Raw genomic sequence first — 23,459 nt, forward strand, 5'->3', positions numbered from 1 at the left:
CTCATTTAGAGCATAAAAAATCTTTTTATATTCAGAGAAAAAGACAGTATCTCAGCAGTTCTCGTGTGTCGATTTCAAATGAGAGTGCAAGTGTTTAAAATATGGACAGAGAGAGCAAACGGAATTGGTGAGTCTAGAAAATCGTGCTTTGATGAGAGAGAAACATAAGAAAATGTCTGTTTTGTCATGTGCTTTAACTTGGATACCTTCTCTGCACAGCTGTGTTAATAAAGTAGGGTATATTTCCGTGACCCTAGGGATTTTGCCTGCAGGTTCCTGCATGCTGAGTAAAAGAAATGTTGATTAATGTGACACTCTCAAGTCAAATGTGGACCGTAGATTACCGTTAAGTACATCATTATGTTATCTTTGAAAAATGTAGTAGGTTTCACCTGACAGATAATGGCTTTTCCTCTGCCAAGGCAACAGAGGAATAATAAACTAATACATGGGATGAACTAAAATATATCAAAATAAGTGTTATTTTTGACAGACAAACAGCCTTAGGTTTCCACAAATTCTTGAAGGAGTCAGTGATCTATTAAGAATGCTTTCTGAAACTTCCTTACTGTATTTCTTTCCAGTCTTGTGATTTCAAAGTATGCCTTATTTCTACATGCTAATGTTTTTTTATATGGATCGATGGTGTGTGGCTGCAGATTCTGCATGTGAGTTTTAGTATCGTACTTGGATACCGCTTTACTGAACATGGGTCACTGTAATGGATCAGTTATAAAGAGTAATGGATTGCTTCCTGTTTCTGCCAGCTGATTTTATCTCTAAGTTCATTGTAAACTGTGAGTTACATAACTGGTATGGAATCTGCATCCTACATTCTTATGGTTAACGGTGATTACATTAACTGTTTGTACACCCCAAATAATTTAAAACAGGTTCTTCAGCCAGAGCCAGACAAGCTTCAGAATATTTCTGCCTTTAGAAGTGGAAGTGAACCGCAACCGCCATTGATTCTGTCACTAACATAGAGAGAGCAAGTCATTTCCGAGCCAGTTCCAATTTCTGACAGTATGGAAACCACAGTTTTGTCAATGGACTAGAACATTGCTGTTTTAAAACTGCAGCATCTCTGTGAAATGATATACACAGAGATAACTTGTCCATTTACAGCCAAGATACACAACAGATGAATCCGGATGGGCTTAGAACAGAATTCACCTACTCTGGCAAGTCAGGTTTCTTCCTTGGAAAAAAAAAAGTATCACAACCCTTTTTATCTCTTCAGTATCCATGTATGTGCTCTCACACTATTCTCCCTGCCCTCCCTTTTTTATATATGTATAAAAACACACACACACACACGTACAATTTTTACCTGGGTGACTGAATTTGCCACCTAAATAAGTGGCCTGATTTTAGATGAGCTGAGCATCCCTAGTTCCCATTGGCTCCCATGGGACGTGTGGGGAATGTGCACCTCTGAAGACCATGTCACTTGTTTTGGTGCCTAAAGTTAAGTGGCACTCAAGTTTTAAAACACTGGTGTTAACCTATCAGTAGTGCAACTTACCCCTCTGTTTAAAAAAAAAAAATCAACCTCAACTTCTGATCTCCTCACCAGACCTCTAGAAATTGTAGAAACATCAGTAAAATAAGCCCTTGCATGTGCATGCATGTATGATACTAACCCAGCTAGTGTAACTAGTGTAATTGCAACACCAAGCAGGGTATTATTGACCTCACCTAGTTTACACTGTAATAAAACTAGAGTGCCTTGTTTTCACTGTGGTTTTTATCTCAGGATAGCTCATGCATGTTAGATACCCAAAAGTAAAAAATACACCTTCTTTAGCACTGAAGACAAGCCCAGAGTCTGTCTGTTTCTCTCTCTGGACCAAAAACCTTTTAGATAAAATTCTGTCAGTAAGGAAACTCCATAAAACATTTTGGCTTAGTGAAATGAAAGTTCCAACCAGCTCTATTTATTTTTTAAGTTAGCATCATCCCTGGTAATTTTTGAAGCTGTTTGCACTTTACCCTCTCCCAGGTAGATTGTACTGTTTGCATTTTACTCTCTCGGAAAGTCAAGCTACAGAAATAGAGAAGCATGTTTTTGTTTATACGTAGTTTACAGGCTGGATCAGTTTTCATTGTTTTAGACCAGTACCCAAACGCTGAGGATAGCAATTTATACTGAATGATCACATGAAGCCAGTTGTACCATTCAAAGTCAGGCATTTATAGACCCTGCCTGAAAAAAACCCTTGAAATTAACCTGTCTGTGTGATATCAAAAAGAGATTTACTGTTCTCTGCCCTGAGGAGTCACTCTTGCCCTTACATATCTGGTTTCCCTATAATCTGTTTTATAAAATCTCCTATTGACCATGTGTCTGAGCTCAGGGATTACATTGTGACCGATAGCATCACTGTACTCACTCTCTATCACACACCTGTATTCACATTATTGTAATACTCTTTGTGCAAAACATGCCTCGTGAGGTATCATTTAAAATGAATAACTCACTGATCATCAATATCCTTGCATAATGTATGTACGATATGTGTATTAAAAGTTATGAACATAAGCTGAAATGATAACTAAAAAGTGTTTACCAGACAATTGGGAAGGGGGGTAAACCGGTTTCCCAAAGACAAAAGACAAGCTGATGCCTCTAGCCCAGTGGTTCCCAAACTTTAACAGCCTGTGAACTCCTTTCACTAAAATGTCAAGTCTCACGAACCCCCTCCTAAAAATGAATATTTTCAGGGATTTTCTCCTTTACCTGAGTATAAATTATAAAAGCAGTGATCTTGGAAATATAAAATTTGTTTTATGACATGCTTATTACACACTATTATTAATCATTACAGTATTTTTATTACATTATGAGAATGGCAGCAGTCTTCCAAGATCTCACTTTCATAGCTTGTACTGTATCACTTTGAATAAGCCTGTTATAAGACAAGGCTCCTATGTTTCATCAAGGAGTATCAGATGTGAAACAGCATGAAGCTATTTAAGAAGCCAACTCAAAGAGTTCCTCCAACACAAGCATTCAGGTCTTGAGCAGTCCGGGCAAACAACGCAGGTTACAGCAAAACTTAAACTTGTTCTTCATGATAATTTTAAAAACAGTACTAGCTGCCTACTTAATTTTAAAAACCACAAAAAATATCCACCTCCCTTTCCATTTCTTATAAGAAGTCTTGAAGTTTAAATCTCCTCAGTGTGATAGATATGCTTGCTTTGATATGCTTAGCTCTTGGAAGTCCAGGGGCTTGAGGCTTCTGGCCCCATGCTGCCCGGGGTCCCAAGGGACAGCTCTGTCCGCCATTAGGGAATTTTTTCCTGAGAACACCCTGTAACATTTCACGAACCCCCAAGGGTTCACAAATCCCAGTTTGGGAACCACTGCTCTAGCCTGGTGCCATCAAAGTTGACTGGCAATAACCTGTCAAGTGTCCATTCTTTGGCAACAAAGCTGGGCAGGAACAGATTGCTCTGCATTCTAGCAAACAACATGGAACCTCTTTCACCACAAGACTCCATGTCTCTGTCCTCACAGCTGGAATGAACTTTATTTAGGGGTAAACCCCAGGAAAATGCATTTCAAAAGGGTGAGTGGACTATAAAACTGAAGGGACAAAAACACCCCAATCTCTCACTCTGACTCACTCACCTGAGAAGACAAAGGAACCAGCCCTTTGACTTTGGGGGGAAATCCTGACCTCAGAATTTGGTCAGCCGTATTGTATTGCTGGGAACCTGTGGTAAGGATTTTACCTTGAACCAAGTCTAGCTTGTTAAAGTGCTTTGTAGTAGCTAAAACTTATTTTTATTTCTCTTGTTACTCTTTCTGACTTTAATATCTGATACTTGAATTCACTTAACATCCTATCTTCTTTTGTTAATAAACTTGTTTCATATTTTAATCTAAACCAATCCTGTGTTGTGTTTAAACTGAACTGTTTGGGAACTCCAGTTAAAGTAGCAAGCTGTTGAATATTGACCCTTTAGAGAGACAACAGACCTTTAATATCTGAACAGCCCAGAAGAAGGCTGGATAGTGAAGAACACATATTTTTGGAGAAAATTTGGGACTGGGGGTGTGTTGTGGCCACCCTGTAAGTAGTAACCCAGGCTGGTGGAAGTAAGAGTATGACTGGAGTGTTGCTAACAGGTTCTGGGGTCAGAACTGCTGGGCCAGGACTGTAACTATACACAGACACTCAGGGTGTGACCAGCATGCAGTCTGGCTGTTTGTGAGTGTCCCAGCTTGGGATATACCACAGCAAAGCATTATCAGGCACCCAGGGTTACAGGACAGGTGGTAACACAACCTCTCACTGGTCTGGATTGCTTCCTGGAATGTGACATACATGTACTTGAAAAGCTATGAACTGATGGTATTAAATACCAGATCTCATAGGCAGTGGCAGTGGAAACCTCCCCACACTTCCCTGCTAATGTCAATCTGTTTTGGAGGGACATATGGTGAAATATAATCAGGTTCTATGCCAGTTCATTCCTTGGCCTCCCAGTTCATGCTACCAGCAAGGTTGCCAGTTGCTTCTATTAGTGATATGCACACCACTCAATTAGGAACTGGACTAGGAAATCAGTCCATTTCATATATACCATGAAAGGGCTGACAGATGGCAAAAACTTGCAGTTGCTATCAAGATTTATATTGGACACCAGAAGGTGAAAGGATCTGCATCCTATTACCAATCGGTTGAACCATCCAGGTCTTTGAGCCTTAGCTATTTAAGTGAGAAGTTGATGGTGAACGCATACAGCAGGCTGGCTTGGAGCAAAACCAGATAGAAAAATCTGTATTTAAAATTTCACATAACTTACTTTTAATTTGCAAGTGCATGTGTCATTTCTAGTGTTGAAACAGTGCACCTTCACAGGATCTTTCAACAGAGGACCATAAAACACTTTATATTTTATTATCATGACACTCCAATAAAGTGTGAGAGTATAATGACCGTTTTACATATAGGCAAACAGAGGCATGAAGGGTTAAGTGACTTGACCAAGGAGATTCACAGAGTCACCAGCAGAGTCTAGAATAGAACATAGGAGTCCTGAATGTTTGTCCCCCTGCTCTAACCACTAGACTTACTGCCTATTTATGTAATAATATTTTCTGTGTGTCTTGGTTGATTTGGTACCATGAGAAATCTGTTTCCCAAAATATGCAGAATGATTTCCTTACACTGAGAGACAAGTTAACCTATATGCTTTAGTTAATACTGATAATAGTAATTATAATACTTAGCACTTATACAGTGCTTTATATCGTCAAAATGCCTGGTTGACATTTAAAAGCTGGCTCTGTAAGTTTTAGTTATTTTAGTAGCATAAAAAGTATTTATATATTTTCTTCTTAGTAGATTCTACTTGTGTAAATGTAGTATTCTGTATATAGTGTGAGATGTGTTCTTGACACTTTAAAATATCATAAGCACGGTAGATATTAGATATTTGCATTCTGATTAGTTGCAGTAAGTATACATTCAAAATAAAGGTAAATGTATACTCCAATGCAGATTCTGCATGGAACAGAAGCAGCATATTACTCCTATGAATATTTGTACCAACACAATAAGAATTTAAATCATCATTTATATTTTTGTCATTTTTATCCTCATGTTATCTGCAAGTAAGTTAAAATTGAACTGTGCCTTTAAACAAATCTGGGATTCTGGATGCTAGCAGAGAGCTAATGAACAGTTGATGCGTGGTTGAGAAATACATATATTTTAAAGCTCTCTTTATATTATGTGCAGAACACACACAAAAAGAAAAAGAAATGTGCCCTTAAATACCTCATAGCTCCATCTTTTAAACTTGATACAGTACAATTTTTTAAATATATATATATCAGTAGCAGCACAGTACAGGAGAGAAAGGGACATAACTGCTTTCTAGGTTTTTCCTTCTCTTGTGTCTAAGCTTTAGCAACTTCTCTCAAAGCAGCTAATCCTGTATCTATAAACTGTAATGGCATAGGATTAATGTGTGGCTGAGAACATGGGTCAAATCTGCTTTAAATCACAAGAGTTTGAGTTCAGCGCCTAGCTGAAATATCACAAAACTACCACATAATTTAGTACAAGTTGCATTCCTATACGCCAGCTGTTGGTTGCCTTTAATAAAAAGAGGCCCAGGATTGATTTTTCACTGAGACTATATTTTCCTTTGTCTGAAATCAAGGTAGTCTCAGCTGAAAAAGTGTAGGGAGTCTTAAAATGTTTGTGCCTTCGACATAAATAACCCTTTCAAAGTCCTATCTTAAATATAGTATAGAAAATATATTGTAGGCTATTACTGGCATTTTCCATATTTCTTTTGTTACCTTATAAGGCCCTGATCCTGCAAGTTACTCTGCATGGCTGGACCATCAAGCCATAACTGAAGTCAGTGGGTCTCCACGTAGGCTAGGCATCCGCCCTTGCAGAGCAGTTTGCAGGATATAGGTCTAATAGACTGGGAAGATAATTAATTTAAAAGCAAAATCCCAGCCTAAATCATACAATATGTGGAATAATTAAAAGAATCCTTGGAAAGCTGGACAGTCTGATAACTGGGCAGAAGTAACTGTTTGCCTCTTCTGCATTTATGCAGAGTACGTTGTGAAACACAGCAAGTCTCCCATAATTACCTAGCACTTTAATGGCCATAATATCTTTGTCTTAGTCTGCCTTGTTCATACTACTACCAGCTATTGCAACTGTGTATCTTTACAGGTATTTCCTAAATGAAAGCTCATGTGATAGTCCAAGGCACTTGTAGAGGGAGTAACATCTCATAATAGATTTCTATCATATATTCTCTAAGAATATTTGTACAATCTCCTCAATAAAATAGAATTTAAAAATAGGCATAAGTTAAATGTTTCCACTTAATGGTTGGTTCATATTGTTTTTTCTCTTTAGTTTGAGATCAGAGTGTTTTCAGTCCCTATGAGCTCAAATCACCATGCAGCTTAAAGATACATATGTTACAGTACAATATTGTGGCCTGTATTATGCAACATTCTTCAGTGGAGTCCTGGGCCATGACCATGGCTGTTAGGTGCTATTTATTGGTAAAACTAATAAATAACTATAATAATCTTGTTTTAACTGTAGTCATAGCCCCACTTTACTATGGTTTGATCAACCTTTCTGTAGTTGCACTACCCACTGAAAAGACCATGATGTGATAGCTATGATTTTGAAAAATCAGTTCTCTCCCATAGGAAACAATCAAATAAAATTATGAGAATAAAAAACCTGCATAGACACACAAAAAAAGACTTTTCCTGTGTACTGCCCTCTTGTGGTATCACCGTCATCTCTACGTAACAATTGACTATGTTCAAAGCATTGGGCACTCGCTTCTAAATTGTACTTCGAGCCCGATCTGGCACCATGCTGAGTACCTCCAAGTCCCACTAAAGTCAATGGGAGTTGAGACCTCTCAGTATCTTGCAGAATCAGGCCCTTATTTGCTCCCTCCAAAAAAACTGGCATTTCATGTAGCACATAAATATCTTTGCAAGTTAATAGTGCATCTGACAAACTTCATTTTACTTAAAAATAAGCCTCATTAAAAAAAAAAACTCTCTTCCAGAATTTGATACAGTGCTAGAGGACTTTCCTGACAGTCTCTTTCTGTGCAGGTTCTCCGCTCTGTGCTGCTGTTTCCAACAATAGAGCGCATGGCTCAGTCCCCGCAAGGCAAGCTCCTGACACCTGTGCTGTGCAAGCTTCGGTACATTCTGTACATGCCAGTCTACCTGCTGTCATTTCTCCCGGAAAGAGTCAAAACTTCCATGGTGCGGTTTGTGCTGCGAGGATTGAAATGTCCTGATGAAGCTTCAATAGTTACCTCCCTAAATCTCTTCAGTGTGGATTGTGTTGGTGAGCAGAATATTTTTTTTACTATATCTACTTTTTATCCAACTGCTTCAACAAACCTAGCATGCTGTATAGGGCATCAAATGAACTTGATGTTAAAACAGGAACAAATCTCTGAACAAATTTTAAAGAGAGGCAGGATTTGTATGTGTCCTGAAGTCCTTTTCTCTTCTCAAGTTAAGAATTCTGGACAGGATACAGGGAAATTTGAACCTGTTCATAAAACAGTGCTCTGAATTGATCCATAAAATGATCCACAATATTTGGAGTTTTAAGGACCTTTTCAGAACCGGGGAGTGAATGAAGTGGTTGGATGTCTTGAAAAATTATTTTCTTAAACGGAGACTGTTAGGTTAAACATTATATTTTCCCCAAAATATATTTTAAAAGAATATCTTTAAATCTGTACTATTAACACCATACATTATTAAAAAGAACGCATTTTAAAATATAATTTACTTTACACCTTTTGAGTTTTTGTTTACTTTTTTCACTTCACGCAGTTTGGACAATGAAAATTTGGACATTTGACACTGATGGTCAATTTTTTTCTTTCTGGCTGTAATTAACATTACAAAGTTCTTAACGGGGTGCTATTAGAATCATAGAATCATAGAATATCAGGGTTGGAAGGGACCCCAAAAGGTCATCTAGTCCAACCCCCTGCTCAAAGCAGGACCAATTCCCAGTTAAATCATCCCAGCCAGGGCTTTGTCAAGCCTGACCTTAAAAACCTCTAAGGAAGGAGATTCTACCACCTCCCTAGGTAACTCATTCCAGTGTTTCACCACCCTCTTAGTGAAAAAGTTTTTCCTAATATCCAATCTAAACCTCCCCCACTGCAACTTGAGACCATTACTCCTCGTTCTGTCATCTGCTACCATTGAGAACAGTCTAGAGCCATCCTCTTTGGAACCCCCTTTCAGGTAGTTGAAAGCACCTATCAAATCCCCCCTCATTCTTCTCTTCTGCAGGCTAAACAATCCCAGCTCCCTCAGCCTCTCCTCATAAGTCATGTGTTCCAGTCCCCTAATCATTTTTGTTGCCCTTCGCTGGACTCTCTCCAATTTATCCACATCCTTCTTGAAGTGTGGGGCCCAAAACTGGACACAGTACTCCAGATGAGGCCTCACCAATGTCGAATTAAATGCAGAAAAGAAAATCCTGCTGACATTTACACACATAAGTAACTTTACACCCATGAGGAATTTCTTTGATGCTTTACACATATGAATTTTAAAATTCTCCAAAGAAAGACAGAAAATCAAAATTCTTCATATGTTGTGGCATACTATAAAATAAAATAAAATAAAATGCATATGTAAACTTTATACATCTTCTATGGACAAAAGCAGATTTCAGGTAGGGAATTATTCACCCAAATTCTGCTGAAAATTCCAAAATGAAAATCAAAGCATATTGTGGTGTTTCCCACATTATTTCAATACATTAACGCTTGAAGACACTTTGCTATAGAAGCTGCCATGCGGTGATCAAAAGAAGTGAATTCTGATTTTTTTATAGTAATCTTTTAGAGACATTCTTATCTGACACCTAGACTTCCCAGTGTGGCCTGCCTTCTAAGAGATTGTTTAGACCCCAGTGCTGCAAAGAGCTGTACCAGGGTAGACCGAGTCCCACTGCAGTGCAACTCTGTGCAGGTGGAAGAGTCTGCACTCGATCATCATTCGCAGGATCACGGCCTTAGATCATAAAGTGTTTGGACAGGGAATGTCTTTGTTGTCTGTTCTGGACAGTGCTAAATGCATTGTCCTCAACAACAAATTGTAATATATAGTCCCAAGTAAGCAGTTAAATAAATCAAGTTATAGGGGAATGGGAGTACTTGGAACCTCACAGAATTAGGCTCAGAGTTACTAAACATTGTTCTCTAGGTAAGGGCATGTCATCTTTTACAGGAGTTATTATCAACATAGGAAGTAAATATAAGGTCACAGTATATTTTTGTGTTCCTTCCCTCAGTACTCCAGCCGTGGCAAGAACTCAATTCTAGGATGCGAACATCTCTGTATTACAGTAGTTTATATCGTGCTAAGTGCACTAGTTGCTTTAATTTATCTAACATCTTCCCATGCAAAGAGACGATTTAGATATAAACAGCCAAGGATGTCCAACCTTATAGCTTTAAGACACGCTCGTCAGCTGGTGTAAAATTGGTGTCAATCCATTCACTTTATTGATTTAAACCAGCTGTTGGTGTGGTCCTCTGAAGGCAGTCTTGCAAGCCCTTACGTAAGTGGGTCTTATTCATGTGACTGTTCAGTGGGCTGCATCACGCCATCCGTTTTTAAGCAGAATTCCCTATTGATTTCAGCAGTTTGGAAACTGATGGCACTATGTGGCCCACTGACTTCAAAGGAACTACACGCATAGGTTCCCGCTACCCGAACAAGTTCGGTTTTACAGGATCAAACCTGTAGGTCTTTTTTGTAGGTTCACAAGCAGGAAAGAAAAAAGGACCATAGCTTGGTCATCAGTTCAGCAAAAAAATATTTAGCTCAGCAATCTGGCCTATTTAAATCCTGTTGTATGTAACTACTCATCTGTAAACTAGTGTAGCATATGAAACTGTCATAAATGTTGTTCTGATCAACTCCCCTGTCCTTTTAATAGCTATTAAATATGATTCAAAAATGTTCTGAAAATGAATTTGTTTCTCCTCTCCAGGAAGTTTGTGTCGACTCATTAAAAATACACATATTACCTTTGGCACATACATCTGTTGAATTACTGCAATTGCAATAAAAGCTATGATTAAGGGCAAGAAAAAATGGTAAAAGTTTCCTTAAAAGTAATGTGTCCATTAAAACAAACTAACCTGCCAGGGATTTGTTACCACATCCAAAGCTTAGTCACAACAATGTGTTTTCTCTCCGCTGAAAGGAAATGAGATTTATAAAACTTAATTATAACAAGACTTTGAGTTCCGATCCTGTTTTCACTAACGTCAAGAGTAAATCTCCTTTCAGAGGGAGCAGAAAGAGGTCCTTAATGAGGAGAGTCAACCAAAAAGAGGAGTATATGAAGACAGGAAGATTGCGTTTCTTTTTGCCCACTCCACTACTGATTGAAAATGTATTTGCTTCTACATGTGATCTAAAACAACATGTTGTTGCTGTTGTTGTTACTATTTATTATTTAGGAACCCCACTCAAAGATCAGGACCCCATTGTGTTAGGCATTGTACTGACAAATAGGGATAACAAAACGATAGTCCCTGCCCCAGGGCGCTTACAATGTACGTGCAGACAGGAGGCAGCAAGAGGACAAACAGACAAATGGGCAGAGGGAGGGTGGGAGAACAAGATAACAAAATAATGTACCTATAAAGATGCAATCTACAATCCTGAAAGCAGTTTGCTAAAGACTGACTCCAAATAATCAGCGACTTACAATGAAGTATTTTTGAGGAAAGGCATTTGAAGTGAAAATGTTATAAACTGCAAACTCATTTTAGGATTTGAAACCAAGTGTTTCAGACCTGCACTAATGAAGAGACAGAAAAAATGTTACAGTACTAAGTATGGGACTTTATTGGCCTTGCCATTATCTGAAACATAGACAATCATTAGGTTAGCAAGTAAAAATTAATTTGTAAATTCTCCTATCTAATAAAAATAATGATAATATAAAACTTGCCTTGTTCTTCAGTACTGGAACATTTATGTCACTTTAATGTTTTGAAATCTGAAATCATTTCTTCTGTGACATGGAAGTATGGGGTTTATGGTGACAGTAAACCAGTCTATCTACATGGGACAGGATTTATTGTCCACTAGTTTGACTGGCAAACTTCCTCCATTTGTTTCTGTAAAATTTCCACAAAAGCACAGACATTACATAATGGGTAAACACTGCAAGGCTTTTTAGAGAGGCAGGCTTGTAGGTCAGAGGTTAACGTCTGGATGACAGCAAAGATACAGATAAGCACAATAGGAAGAAAAACCTCCAAATGGCCCATATGCCCGGTCATCCTTTGTGATCTTGAACCTGTGACTTCTCTTGAGGAATCTCCCTGTTTGTTTAACCTGTTTACAGGCCAGGGGAGTAGCTAAAATCTGGGGAGGGGATAGTTTGCTTTATGGGGTTTGGAAAGGATGGGGAGGAGTGAAAAAATCATAACTGGGAAAACAGCATTTGAAATTGTTTTAAAACATCATAAAAATGAAGAGTGGGGACAATAATCCTCCTTTCACTATATTCTAGAGGGCTGTGAGAGGATATAAAATGACATCGAAATGTGTTGAGCCACAGAATTTAGATCCAAATCAAAACTTCTCTGAAGTTTGGAGCTTTCTGGATCCAGGATTTGGGTTTGGCTCATTAGAAGGTAAAATTTGTCAAAAGTGTCGTAGGGCTTGGCTACACTTATATTTTATAGCGCTCTAACTTGCTGGCTGAGGGGGGGTGAAAAATCACCCCCCTGAGTGCAGCACGTCAGTGCGCTTTAAAGCGCTAGTGTAGACAGTATCCAAGCCCTGGGAGCCGCGCTCCCAGCGCTCGGAGCTCATCCCCTCGTGGAGGTGGATGACCAGGAGCGCTGGGAGAGCTCTCTCCCAGCGCTCAAGCACGACCACGCTCGCACTTCAAAGCGCTCCCGCAGGAGCGCTCCTGTGACAGCACTTTGAAGTTTCCAGTGTAGCCATACCCTTAGGCACTTGGAGGTAGTTAGGCAATTAGGTCGTTTTGAGAATTTTACCCCGGGGGCAATTGGGACGTTTGAGTCTGGATCTGGGAAAGTTTGGGAATGTTCAGATCCCAGGTTTTGTTTTTGATCCATCTCTCTCTTTAAGACCAAGAGACATTAAATACTGGCATATTATCTACAGATGGTTCATTTTGTTGCATTCAGCAGAAAACAACATGTTGTGATTATTCAGGAAAGCTTTACCTTCACTGCCAGTTAGGGAAGCAGAACATTTAGTGGTTAGAGAGGATTAGCTGTCAGGATCCTGGGTTCTAACTGCAGCTTTGCCACTGACTTGCTGTCTTATCTGAAGGAGTCATTTCCCCTCTCTGCCTCAGTTTCCTTATATATAAAATGGGAAGCTTCCTTGCTGGTAATGTTGGAGCACTTTGAAATTAAAACATTACAGAAGTGCTAATTGTATGACAGCATCCAGTTCAGCCTACCACACAAGAGCATTGTGAAAACTATTCAAAACGATTTAACACCCACCTTCCCCAGACCTTTTATTAATTTTAAATGTTTTAGAAAGTATATTAGGCCGATCATTTACAAGTCTGTCATTTTACGTGATGAAATACAAATACTTTCCCCTTCAATTCTCAATGACAGTTTTCAGACTCAGGAACCTAAAATTAGGCACCTAAATTATATTACTTTTAAGCTTTACCTTTGCTTTAAAATGAAGACAGTAGCATTTACAGAATATATTTGCTTGCATTGAAATGACAGTCTTAACTCCTAAAAGGTTACGGGCAAAATCATTAGCTTGTAAATGGGCACCGCTACACTGAAGTGCACTGATCTGCCCGTAACAGTCTGGAAACTAAAATCCTCTGTACAGTTACAAGGGTGTTGCCTGCAGTGTTCTGCTAATGCCTTTCACCTTGATTCAAGGAAATAGTTTTCCTGTGATGATGGTGGTGATGGTGTTATTATTCATTACATTAGGGCCTAGAGCCCCGATCACGATCAAGGTCTGATTGTGCTAGGCTCTGTACAGACACATAATAAGAAACCATCCTGGCCACAAACAGACAAGACAAAGAATAAGGAGGGGAATCAGAAGCACAGAGAAGTACAGTGAGTCACCCAAGGTCACACAGCAGGGCAGTTTCTTCGGATAATACTGTAAGCCTTAAATAACCCATTCCAGTATTATAATGGAGAAACCTTTCCAAAATTTGCATTTGCCTTGATAGCCAGAGATTCTGAATTTTAAAGGTAAAGTTTAGTTGCAAGTCAAGTCAGTGAAATCAGCATCTTGCCTGCATGATTAGAAAGTTACATCTGTATAGCATGAACCAGATTATTACAGCTGTACAGTAGGAACCAGTGTGGCCATGGAGAGAGGTCTCCTCCCTCTTTCCCTTCCATCCTAGTGCACTCACACAAGTGCTAGCCACCGTGGCAACCCTCAGGCTTCTCTAAGGGCAGGTCTACACTTACGATGGTGTGTAGAGTACAGACACTGCACATCCAGCTAGCGTAGGGAAAGGCCCTGGTAGAGGGGAGGCAATTAGGGAAAGGCTCTGGCAGTGGGGACCTGCCAGTCTTTCACTGCTGTGTGTAGCACACACCACAGTGTGGACGCAGCCTGCCTTTTGCTTCTGTATATAACTACATGTACTCTGCATGCCACAGATCTTACTGTAGTGTTGGAGCTGATGCTAGACAAATGGGACAGGAAAGTCTCAGAGTGGCACAGCATCTGATCTCCCTCTCTTCTTACCTTCTGACTAATGGGAGTTAGGAAAGAACTTTCCTTAGGAGCAGGTTATTCCATACCTGCCTACTGCAAGGTGTCTTAAACTTTTCCCCTAAATCTGCTGCTACCGAATACTGTCAAGAGACAGGACACTGGACTAGGTGGTCCACTGGGCTCACCCAGAATGGCAAATCCTATTCTCCTTTGCTCCTGCAGTCACAGAGCTTCCACCAGCCCTTCTGTGCTACCACAGCTGAGTCTCATACGGCATGACGTTTTAAATTATTATTGTAATATGTATTTTTGCGAGGCACTTAAGAGAGTGTTTCCTTACCTGTGGAAATACGGTAATATTTTATCACCTGCCTTCCAGGAAAAGGGGCCAAAGAATAACAGCCTTTCATATTTTCATGCTTCCTCTGCTACTGTTTATTTTCCTGTGCGATGCCTGACTAAAATGTTTGCTTAATGTTGTCAGACAACTCACCTTCCCAAGACAGCACTTAAACACGGACGGAAAAATCCCACATCTGCTTTATTCTCTCTGTGAGTGAACTAAAGTTTCCCCAATTTAGGAATAGGATGCTCATATTAAATTATTGGAGGAAGGTGAATGACTTTTATATATTTACAGTCCTATTTATTTTTTTAAGTCACTCTGCTTTCTAAATGTACCCCACTTCCAAAAGAAAGAGAGATAAAAGTTTAACAAGGGCATTTTATTACTTGTAAAAGCTTTTATTTTCCAACAGATGTCCTGTGCATATATATATATATATATATATATATATATATATAAATACTGTCAGTTTTATTCCCATCATAAATATTACTCATAGGTCTTGAATGTTTTGAGAATGGGCCTGTTGATAATGTCCAAGAAGTACACAGCACAGTTTGGGATTTGTTTGGGGGTTTGTGTATTCACCCTTGCTTGGGTGTCATCCCTGGGAGCTGAGTTAATTTGACAAACTTGTGATGAGTCGGGCGATACATTGCTAACAGACTGGAAGTGGGAGAAAAAAAACCTGCAGCATGGCGGTGTTGTTGAAAATAGGTATCTGCTGGTTAAATGCTAGCAGCTGTGGTCACTTTGTATGTTAGACAGTAGCAGTAGTGACAGTCATCTGCATAGTGGGGCTTTGTTCATTTTGAACCTGACCCAAAGCCCACTGAATTCAGTGGAGAAACTCGCATTGATTTCAACAGGCTTTGGAACAGGCCTTTTCCTGTGCCTCTCTCTCAGTTCCACGAGGGTACGTCTAGAATAGAATTTGTGGTCATGTTGTAACTTGAGATAATTAATTGGCAATTAACTTGATTTAGATAATGGCTTTGTAACAGCTTTAGGTAACGGCTTTGACATTAGACACTCCACAAATGTTTTCTCCAGGGCACAAACATGTACCGCTTATTTTAGGGTAAAATGGTTCCAACAAAGCTAACAACACTCAGGGGTAAACCACAAAGGCCTGTGTCCTGGAGTAAACATTTGTGGGAGTATCTAGATGAGCATTTATAAAGGCGCTACCTTACTCGAGTTAAATACTGGTTAATTGCAACAGGTCCCCAGATTCTAGTCTAGATGTACCTCTAGTGACACGTTAAAAGAGTATTTAAGCCAGCCTTGCCATATGTCATGAGTATAGTTTTGGAAGGGTGATTTCAGTTATTGCTAATTGCTAATGATCAGGTGAACAGGTATTTGAAGACAGCAGTACCAAGCTGTCACTAGAATTGTGTTGTATGTAAGGCAATCGGGGGTGGGGGTTCAACGCTACAGAACATGGGAGTGAAATCAGCCCAAGCTGACTCAGGGAGGTATAGGTTCACTTTCCCATGCTAATTAAATCCACTGTGCCTGAGTGGGAATTCACCTCCTTTGAAAGCAAATGGTGGTCCAAGTGCTGCCCTCCATCATGGTTCATCATGAGGAAGGATCAACTTTAGGCCCTGATCCACAAAAGCATTGAGATTAACTTCAATAGAGCTACTCACATGCTGAAATAGTTGGCTAGAATGGGGCCTTGATTCCCATCAGAGTGCTGGCAGGAGCCTCTGCATGGAGCTGCTAAATTAGAACACACTCTGCCCATCCTACTTTGTAGCCAGCCCTACATCCTTTTGAGGTCCTTTCTGTGTCCTTCCTACACAGAAAGTGAGGTTGTAGTTACTTTCCACTATTAAAACCTGTACCCTCTACCAGAATTTCCATCATCAGGGCCATCTTGCAGAGTATGCGAGAGTTTGAACTGGAGGTGAGTTTGATTGGTTAAGACTCAGATCTCTCCATCAGTTGAAGTCAATGGGAGTTGAATCCAAGTAACTCAGAGTAGGCATAAGAGCAGAGATATTTCAATTTCCGTCACACACCCCACATAGGCGGTGCATGCCACAATGCACAAAGCAAATGAATTTTTTTCTCACTCCCTGACAAGGCATCCATTGTTTGTTAAAGCACCTGGATATAGTTGTTGAATAATGTTTTGTTTGTTGTTGCCTTCAGCCCTGCTGTGCTTTTTTCGAGTGCTCCTGGCTAACTTTCGGGTACAGTTGTGGTCTTGCTGTAACTTTAATATCGAGCAGATTGGAGAAGACGTTTATATTAAATGCAGTTATTATGTGGGTTGGGGGGGTTATTATTATTATTATTCTGCACTAATTAAACTGGTTTCATTTGAGACCCATGTGTAAACCAGCAAGGAAGCCAAAACAAACGTTTACATCATGTAAATCTCCAAACATCAACATTTTGTTTTTACTTTTATTTTTTTCTCACATTCCTACTTCAGTCATCCCTGGTACTAAACAGTTCCTTCTGTTTGATGCTTTAAACAGTAAATTATACAAAATTTCCAAGATTGCTGTTGGCAATAATTACAGATAGAAAATATGTTTTCCCCTTAGGAAATTACACTGCTGTTTGGTATTATTATTTCTTACCACTGTGTTCTGAGCTTTTCTAAGGAATGACAGAGATTGCTTCCTTGGGAGCAAAGGATAAACTGGAAAGGAAACTAGTGTTACACTCCTCTGAAGAACCTTACAATAAGATGGGCAACTTACCAGGAAAAAATGTGACCAGATGGTAGTACATTCCCCGAGGAAAACATATTTTCAAAGGCTAAATCTACTCCTTGCAGGTCATTTCAATTTGACATGGAAACTCAACCTAAATTTGATTAATTACATTGTAATTTGGCTAATACTGTCTCAGTAGTGAGAGGACGTTTAAGAGACAGGCAAACGGTAATATGCAGATAAGCTGCAAAGTACAAATGAGTGAGGGGTCTTTTGTTTCCACCCCTTTGGAAATAATTTTCATACTTCGGACTCTAATCTTTTTTTTTCTTTCTCAGGGAAAGTGTGGCCAACAATCCAGTGCTTATGAGCAACTTGGTGTTACACAGTTATGGAATCCAGAGACAAACTGTAAACTCTTTGGGGCAGAGATTGGATTTAGCACAGTGGGGCCAGAATCCTGGTTGGTGCCTCTGCACACACTCTGAATACAAAGAATTCATAATTACAATAAGACCCAGTCCATCTCCAAGCCATTGCAGGATTTTCCACTTTTGTACATTTTCTAGCATATTGTTCATTCTACCTTTAAATATGCCAGATGTTGGGAAGTACACTTTCAAGAACTTAGTTATTGAAACATATTTCTTGTAGAGTTTGCAACAATCTGGTATTATGAAATGATCACGTGGTCAGTCAACCTTAGTAAGGGAGGCTAAGAACTTTTGAGAGGGCTCTGCGGGCATCCCCTTTATGACATTAGACTTGAATAAGAATGTATCATTGCAGACTTCCATGTTCATAGTACTGCCAGCACCTAGGACTATGGGGCCCTGATCTTGATTGGTGCCCTTGTACACTACTTTAATACAAAAAATAATACATATGAATGAAGGAGCTCCTCCCACCATACACAATCAATTATCCTCCACTTCATGTCAGCCCTTTCCCTCTCCCTAGTTCCTACTGGCTTCTGCAGAAGGCCGTTCAGTCAGTACTGATCACTATCTGTCTCTAAGGTGATACCATACATCTATTACTGTAGTGCCTGGGAGCCCCAGTTATGGGCCAGGACCCCATTGTGCTAAGCGATGTACAAACTGTGCTAAGCTGCAGAGAACAGCTGCTAAACATCAAGAAGTGATCATATTGACCCAATAGGTTTAGACCCAGAAAACTAGGTCTAGCCACTCTTGTAAATCTTTACCTGGTGGGATAGAAATTATATTATTTCCCCCACCACCACCCAAGTTGGGTCTCTTGTAACTCCATAGACTGGCCCAGGAAAGACGGGGACTCTCATTTTGTCTAGGTTGGTGGAACATACAATGCCTCACAAGATATTGCTGACAAATTAGTTCAGAGTGGGTTGGTCATGGATGAATGTAAATTTCTCATGCTGACTGGTACAGCATTGAGTTGCTAGGAACAGGGAAATTGTCAGACTGGATCAGACCAAGGGTCCATCTAGTCGAGTATCTTGCCTTTAGCAAAGGCCAGGTGCATCTGAGGAAGCTGCAAGAAGGCCATGGAAGGCAGGTGTGGGATAATCCTCCCCTCAGCATAGATCTCAAAGGGTTTGTCTACATAGCCCGCAGTGGCGAGCCTTGGAGCCTGGGTCGGCAGACTTGGACTCACACTATGGTGCTAAAAATAGCTGTGTAGATATTTGGGCTGGAGCTGGGACTCTGAAGCCAGAGGTGGGCTTCAGACCCTGAGTGGCCCGAGCTGTAGCGTCTACACAGCTGTCTTCAGCGCTTCGCAAGCCCACATCTGTTGAACCAGGCTCTGAGACGCTCCCTGTATAGACATACCCTAATAGTTAGAGACTGGCTTGCGCCCTGAAGCACCAGTTTTAATATCCCTTCCAAAATTGTTGTTGCCGTTAATTACGATATCACTGGATGTTCTTGATATCCATAGAAACATCCAATCCTTTTTGAAGCTTGTTAAATTCTTGGCCTCAACAACTTCCTGTGGCAACGAGTTCTACAGTTTAATCACACATTGTGTGAAAAATATTTCCTTTGATTGGTTTTGAATTTTCCACCGTTTAATGTCATTGAACGTCCCCTTGTTTTGTGTTGGAAATGGGTTGGCAGATGATCACTAGAGTGAAGGAAGCTCTGCTAAGGCCTGGTGGTATTTCAGATCGTTATCCAGAAGTAGAGATGATACTGAAAGGGAAGGCACTGCAAATGCCAGTGAGGACAGTGACGTAATAGAAAAGGCTGGAAATGCAGGCAGCAAACAATGAAATACGATTCAGCCTGGAAAAATGCAAGCTAATAAAGTACATCTGTGGAAGAGGGAAAAAAAGCCTAAACACATATACTTAGTGGAAGGAGGCGGGTATCTGGAAAGCAGGAGTGCCAGAAGTGACTGGGAGTGATAGTAGGCAGCAATCTGACAGGAGGTTGCCATATGATATTGTGTCAAAATACCCAATGCAAAGACACCATGTCATGGAGCAGACGAAAGACTGGAGAGTATAGCACAGGGAGCAAGAGCTCTGTGTGCCAATTTCCATGGGTTGGATTGTGCCTGGCTTGGGCAGGTGTGTAAATGAGAAGGGTCGGGGATGAAGTGGCGCAAGAAGCCTTCCCTCACCTCTGCTCCTCTGCACACGTAGTGTGTCTGAACCTGTCTGGCGAGCAGTGGCACTAGCCTCCCAGCAAGGAGCATGGTGGGGGGAGGGCGGTGGCCCCTTGCCCTGTGGATCTGGCCCTTGTGTGGGTGGTAGAACCGCTGCTGTGGGGGGAGTGCTGCCACACGCACCCTGAGGAGGAAGTTTGTCTGAGTCTGACAACATTTTCCCTGATGCTCCTTCTTGTACGCCCTTACCCGGCTCCTGCCAAATGCAGCCGGGAGCTCACACACACAATTGGATCCAAAGATTGCATGTGCCACATTAAAAACAAAAAAACTTTCAGGCATAGTGTGGGCTGTCCCCTCACTCTTGCTATTGGTTAGTACAAGCAGAAGATCAAACTAAGGAACTTCCAACAAGAGTGGCTGAGCAGATTAGGCCTTTCCTCAAGCCTTCTTTCTGAGACACCTCCAGATTTGTGAGCAGCGTTTGCTTCCCAGGCACCAGTAAATTGCCTATCAAAGTTGCTTTATTCTCCCTCATTACTGACTTATAACATAACTTTGAGACATCTTTAATGAGCAGAATTTATAGGCTCAGTCAGTCATGTAGGCGGGAGGATAGTCTGAGCAGAGCCAACAAGCATGAGGGGAATTAAGTGCTCTCTAGAGCATGGGTAGCTCTGTGTATTCCCACATTTGCTGTAGCCTGAAGAACAAATGGCCATGAAGAAGGCCAGGGCTGTCTTCATGGCCGTTCATTTTTTGTTGGAAAAGGAGTCTTCATGTTTATTTCCTTAATTGCTTGGTCAAAAAAGTGGAAAACAGTTTTTCTTTGGATCTTCTCTATTGTTCCACTAGTGTGGCATTGCTTTGTATTTTTTTGTAGTTTTGTATTGCTTTGTAGTTTTTATGTTACAGAAGAGCCCAGATGCTTGGGAAACTAAGAGAACGCAGTATTGTTTTTACATTACTTTATTTACGTTGCTAAGTGCTTAGACAATGGGGACAAGAGCTAAAGTCATGGCATCTCAAAGTGCTATTGTTTTTTACCTAATTCAGGGCTCACGTCCATCTCAAAATGTAACCAAGTTGCACTTTTGTATTCATAAATTGGTTTGACGTGGCTAGACCACATTTGTTTAGACTTGTTTTTTCTCAACAGACATGATTCCAACTTGCCATCCATCACCACAAGTAACACAATGTGGCTCTTCAATTTCCAACTGGAGTTTGCAATTAACTATTCTTGCTAATACAATTTTCCTGTTGCAAATCAGCAACCTAGTGGTATTTACAGATTGCAACATTCAGTCATCAAGCAAAAAGCTAGGGGATTTCAAGAAAACACGCACATTCTGTTCAAACTATGGAAGTGAAGTCAAAGGAAATCACTAAATTGCTTAAAGAACAAGAGTATTTGTGGCACCTTAGAGACTAACAAATTTATTAGAGCATAAGCTTTCGTGGACTACAGCCCACTTCATTGGATGCATAGAATGGAACACATAGTAAGAAGATATATATACTCATACAGAGAAGGTGGAAGTTACCATACAAACTGTAAGAGGCTAATTAATTAAGATGAGCTATTATCAGCAGGAGAAAAAAACTTTTGTAGTGATAATCAAGATGGTCCATTTAGACAGTTGACGAGAAGGTGTGAGGATACTTAACTTAGGGAAATAGATTCAATATGTGTAATGACCCAGCTACTCCCAGTCTCTGTTCAAACCCAAGTTAATGGTATCTAGTTTGCATATTAATTCAAGCTCAGCAGTTTCTCGCTGGAGTCTGTTTTTGAAGCTTTTCTGTTGCAAAATTGCCACCCTTAAGTCTTTTACTGAGTGGTTAGAGAGGGTGAAGTGTTCTCCGACCGGTTTTTGAATGTTATGATTCCTGATGTCAGATATGTCACATGTAAACTTAGCCGAGCTGAGTAGCATAGAATCATAGGATCATAGAATATCAGGGTTGGAAGGGACCTTAGGAGGTCATCTAGTCCAACCCCCTGCTCAAAGCAGGACCAATCCCCAATTAAATCATCCCAGCCAGGGCTTTGTCAAGCGTGACCTTAAAAAATTCTAAGGAAGGAGATTCCACCACCTCCCTAGGTAACGCATTCCAGTGTTTCACCACCCTCCTAGTGAAAAAGTTTTTCCTAATATCCAACCTAAACCTCCCCCACTGCAACTTGAGACCATTACTCCTTGTCCTGTCCTCTTCTACCACTGAGAATAGTCTAGAACCATCCTCTTTGGAACCACCTCTCAGGTAGTTGAAAGCAGCTATCAACCCCTCCCTCATTCTTCTCTTCCTCAGACTAAACAATCCCAGTGCCCTCAGCCTCTCCTCATAAGTCATGTGTTCGAGACCCCTAAATCATGTGTCCTGGCTGAAAACTAGTACAGGTTTTAAAGTTTTAGGGCAATATCTTCAGTGTAGCTCCATTGACTACTATAGAGCTGCACTACAGATATACCAGCAGAGGATCTGGCTCTTAAACCTGAGAAATAAATAAGGCTACTGGACTTCTCGTGCCATCAAAGCAGGGGAAATCTTTTATTTTGTACTTTACTTGCCTTACTGTATATTGGGATAAATGAGGGGAGTTTGAATTTCAGCTCAATAGTTACAGCTCAGTAGATACAGATATTCATCTGACAATTGGTTAATTGAATCAGCATTAAATAGCCCAAAAGACTGAAAAGCTTGATTGATTTCAGTCACTGTGGTTGGTGAAAACTATTAATTTAGCCGATGGATATTAAGCCCTTGCTGTGACACTTTGGGTTAAAGAACTACCAATGATATAAAGCAGTCTTTTCTGGGTCCTTGATTTGAGTCTAATCAGTGTTCTTCTGTCACAAAACCACCATGAATAAATCAGACACATTTTGGCACAGTTAGCCGTCTTTGATTAGCAAAGGCCTGAGACTAAATTGACACTGATGCTTAATCACCTCTAATTCATGGAGAGAGAGTGATCCTTCCAGGTCAGGAGAAAGGTCATTGGCAGGATCATGTGGAGAAACTTGCATTGCAGTTAACTGCACTATACCTGACCTGTGAATAAACGAAGGACTTCCATTTTCACTCCTTCCACTTCACCTTTGCAGTATGATATGTATATCCTTTATGTACATCAAACTTTTTTTTTTTTAAGAAAATAGACAGGATTTACCAGTTCAAAATGGCTTTACGTTTTAAAAGTGAAATGTAATTTTTAATGATAACTTTATTATTAGCTTTGTGGGGGGGGGGTAATTAAAACCTAAAGTTTTGGTTCTGAATATAAAGGGACACCAACAACTGTGGCAAAGTAATCAATTTAATAAAATATATTAAAAATTGTTTCAGGTACTGCTACACCTGTTTCTGATCACTCCTGCCAATTTCTGTGAGTTTATAACTACGTTGTCCTGTTTTTAAAAATGTTTTTCGCTCTGATTGCTATGTGAAAAACCCACATAATCAGAGGAAATTGACAGAGGTCCTGATCCTGCAAAGACTGATGTATTCTTAACTTTATATTCTGTGAGTTGTCTCATTGAAGCCG

General features: G+C 40.2%; 1 protein-coding gene across 12 annotated transcripts in view; it reads left to right on the forward strand.

Annotated features, from left to right (window-relative positions):
- The window catches only part of LDAH (lipid droplet associated hydrolase), a 182,148-nt gene that overhangs the window by 129,847 nt on the left and 28,842 nt on the right, over positions 1 to 23,459 (forward strand). For 11 of the 12 annotated variants that reach the window (XM_073335905.1, XM_073335906.1, XM_073335907.1 and 8 more), the window contains one exon: positions 7,637 to 7,877. In XM_073335905.1, the coding sequence (XP_073192006.1) occupies positions 7,637 to 7,877 (241 nt within the window). Of the gene's footprint in view, positions 1 to 7,636; positions 7,878 to 17,649; positions 17,769 to 23,459 lie in introns of those variants that run through there. The other variant, XM_073335903.1, reaches the window with a different exon arrangement.

The sequence above is a fragment of the Lepidochelys kempii genome, chromosome 3 (genome assembly GCF_965140265.1).
Source record: "Lepidochelys kempii isolate rLepKem1 chromosome 3, rLepKem1.hap2, whole genome shotgun sequence".
NCBI lineage: Eukaryota > Metazoa > Chordata > Testudines > Cheloniidae > Lepidochelys > Lepidochelys kempii.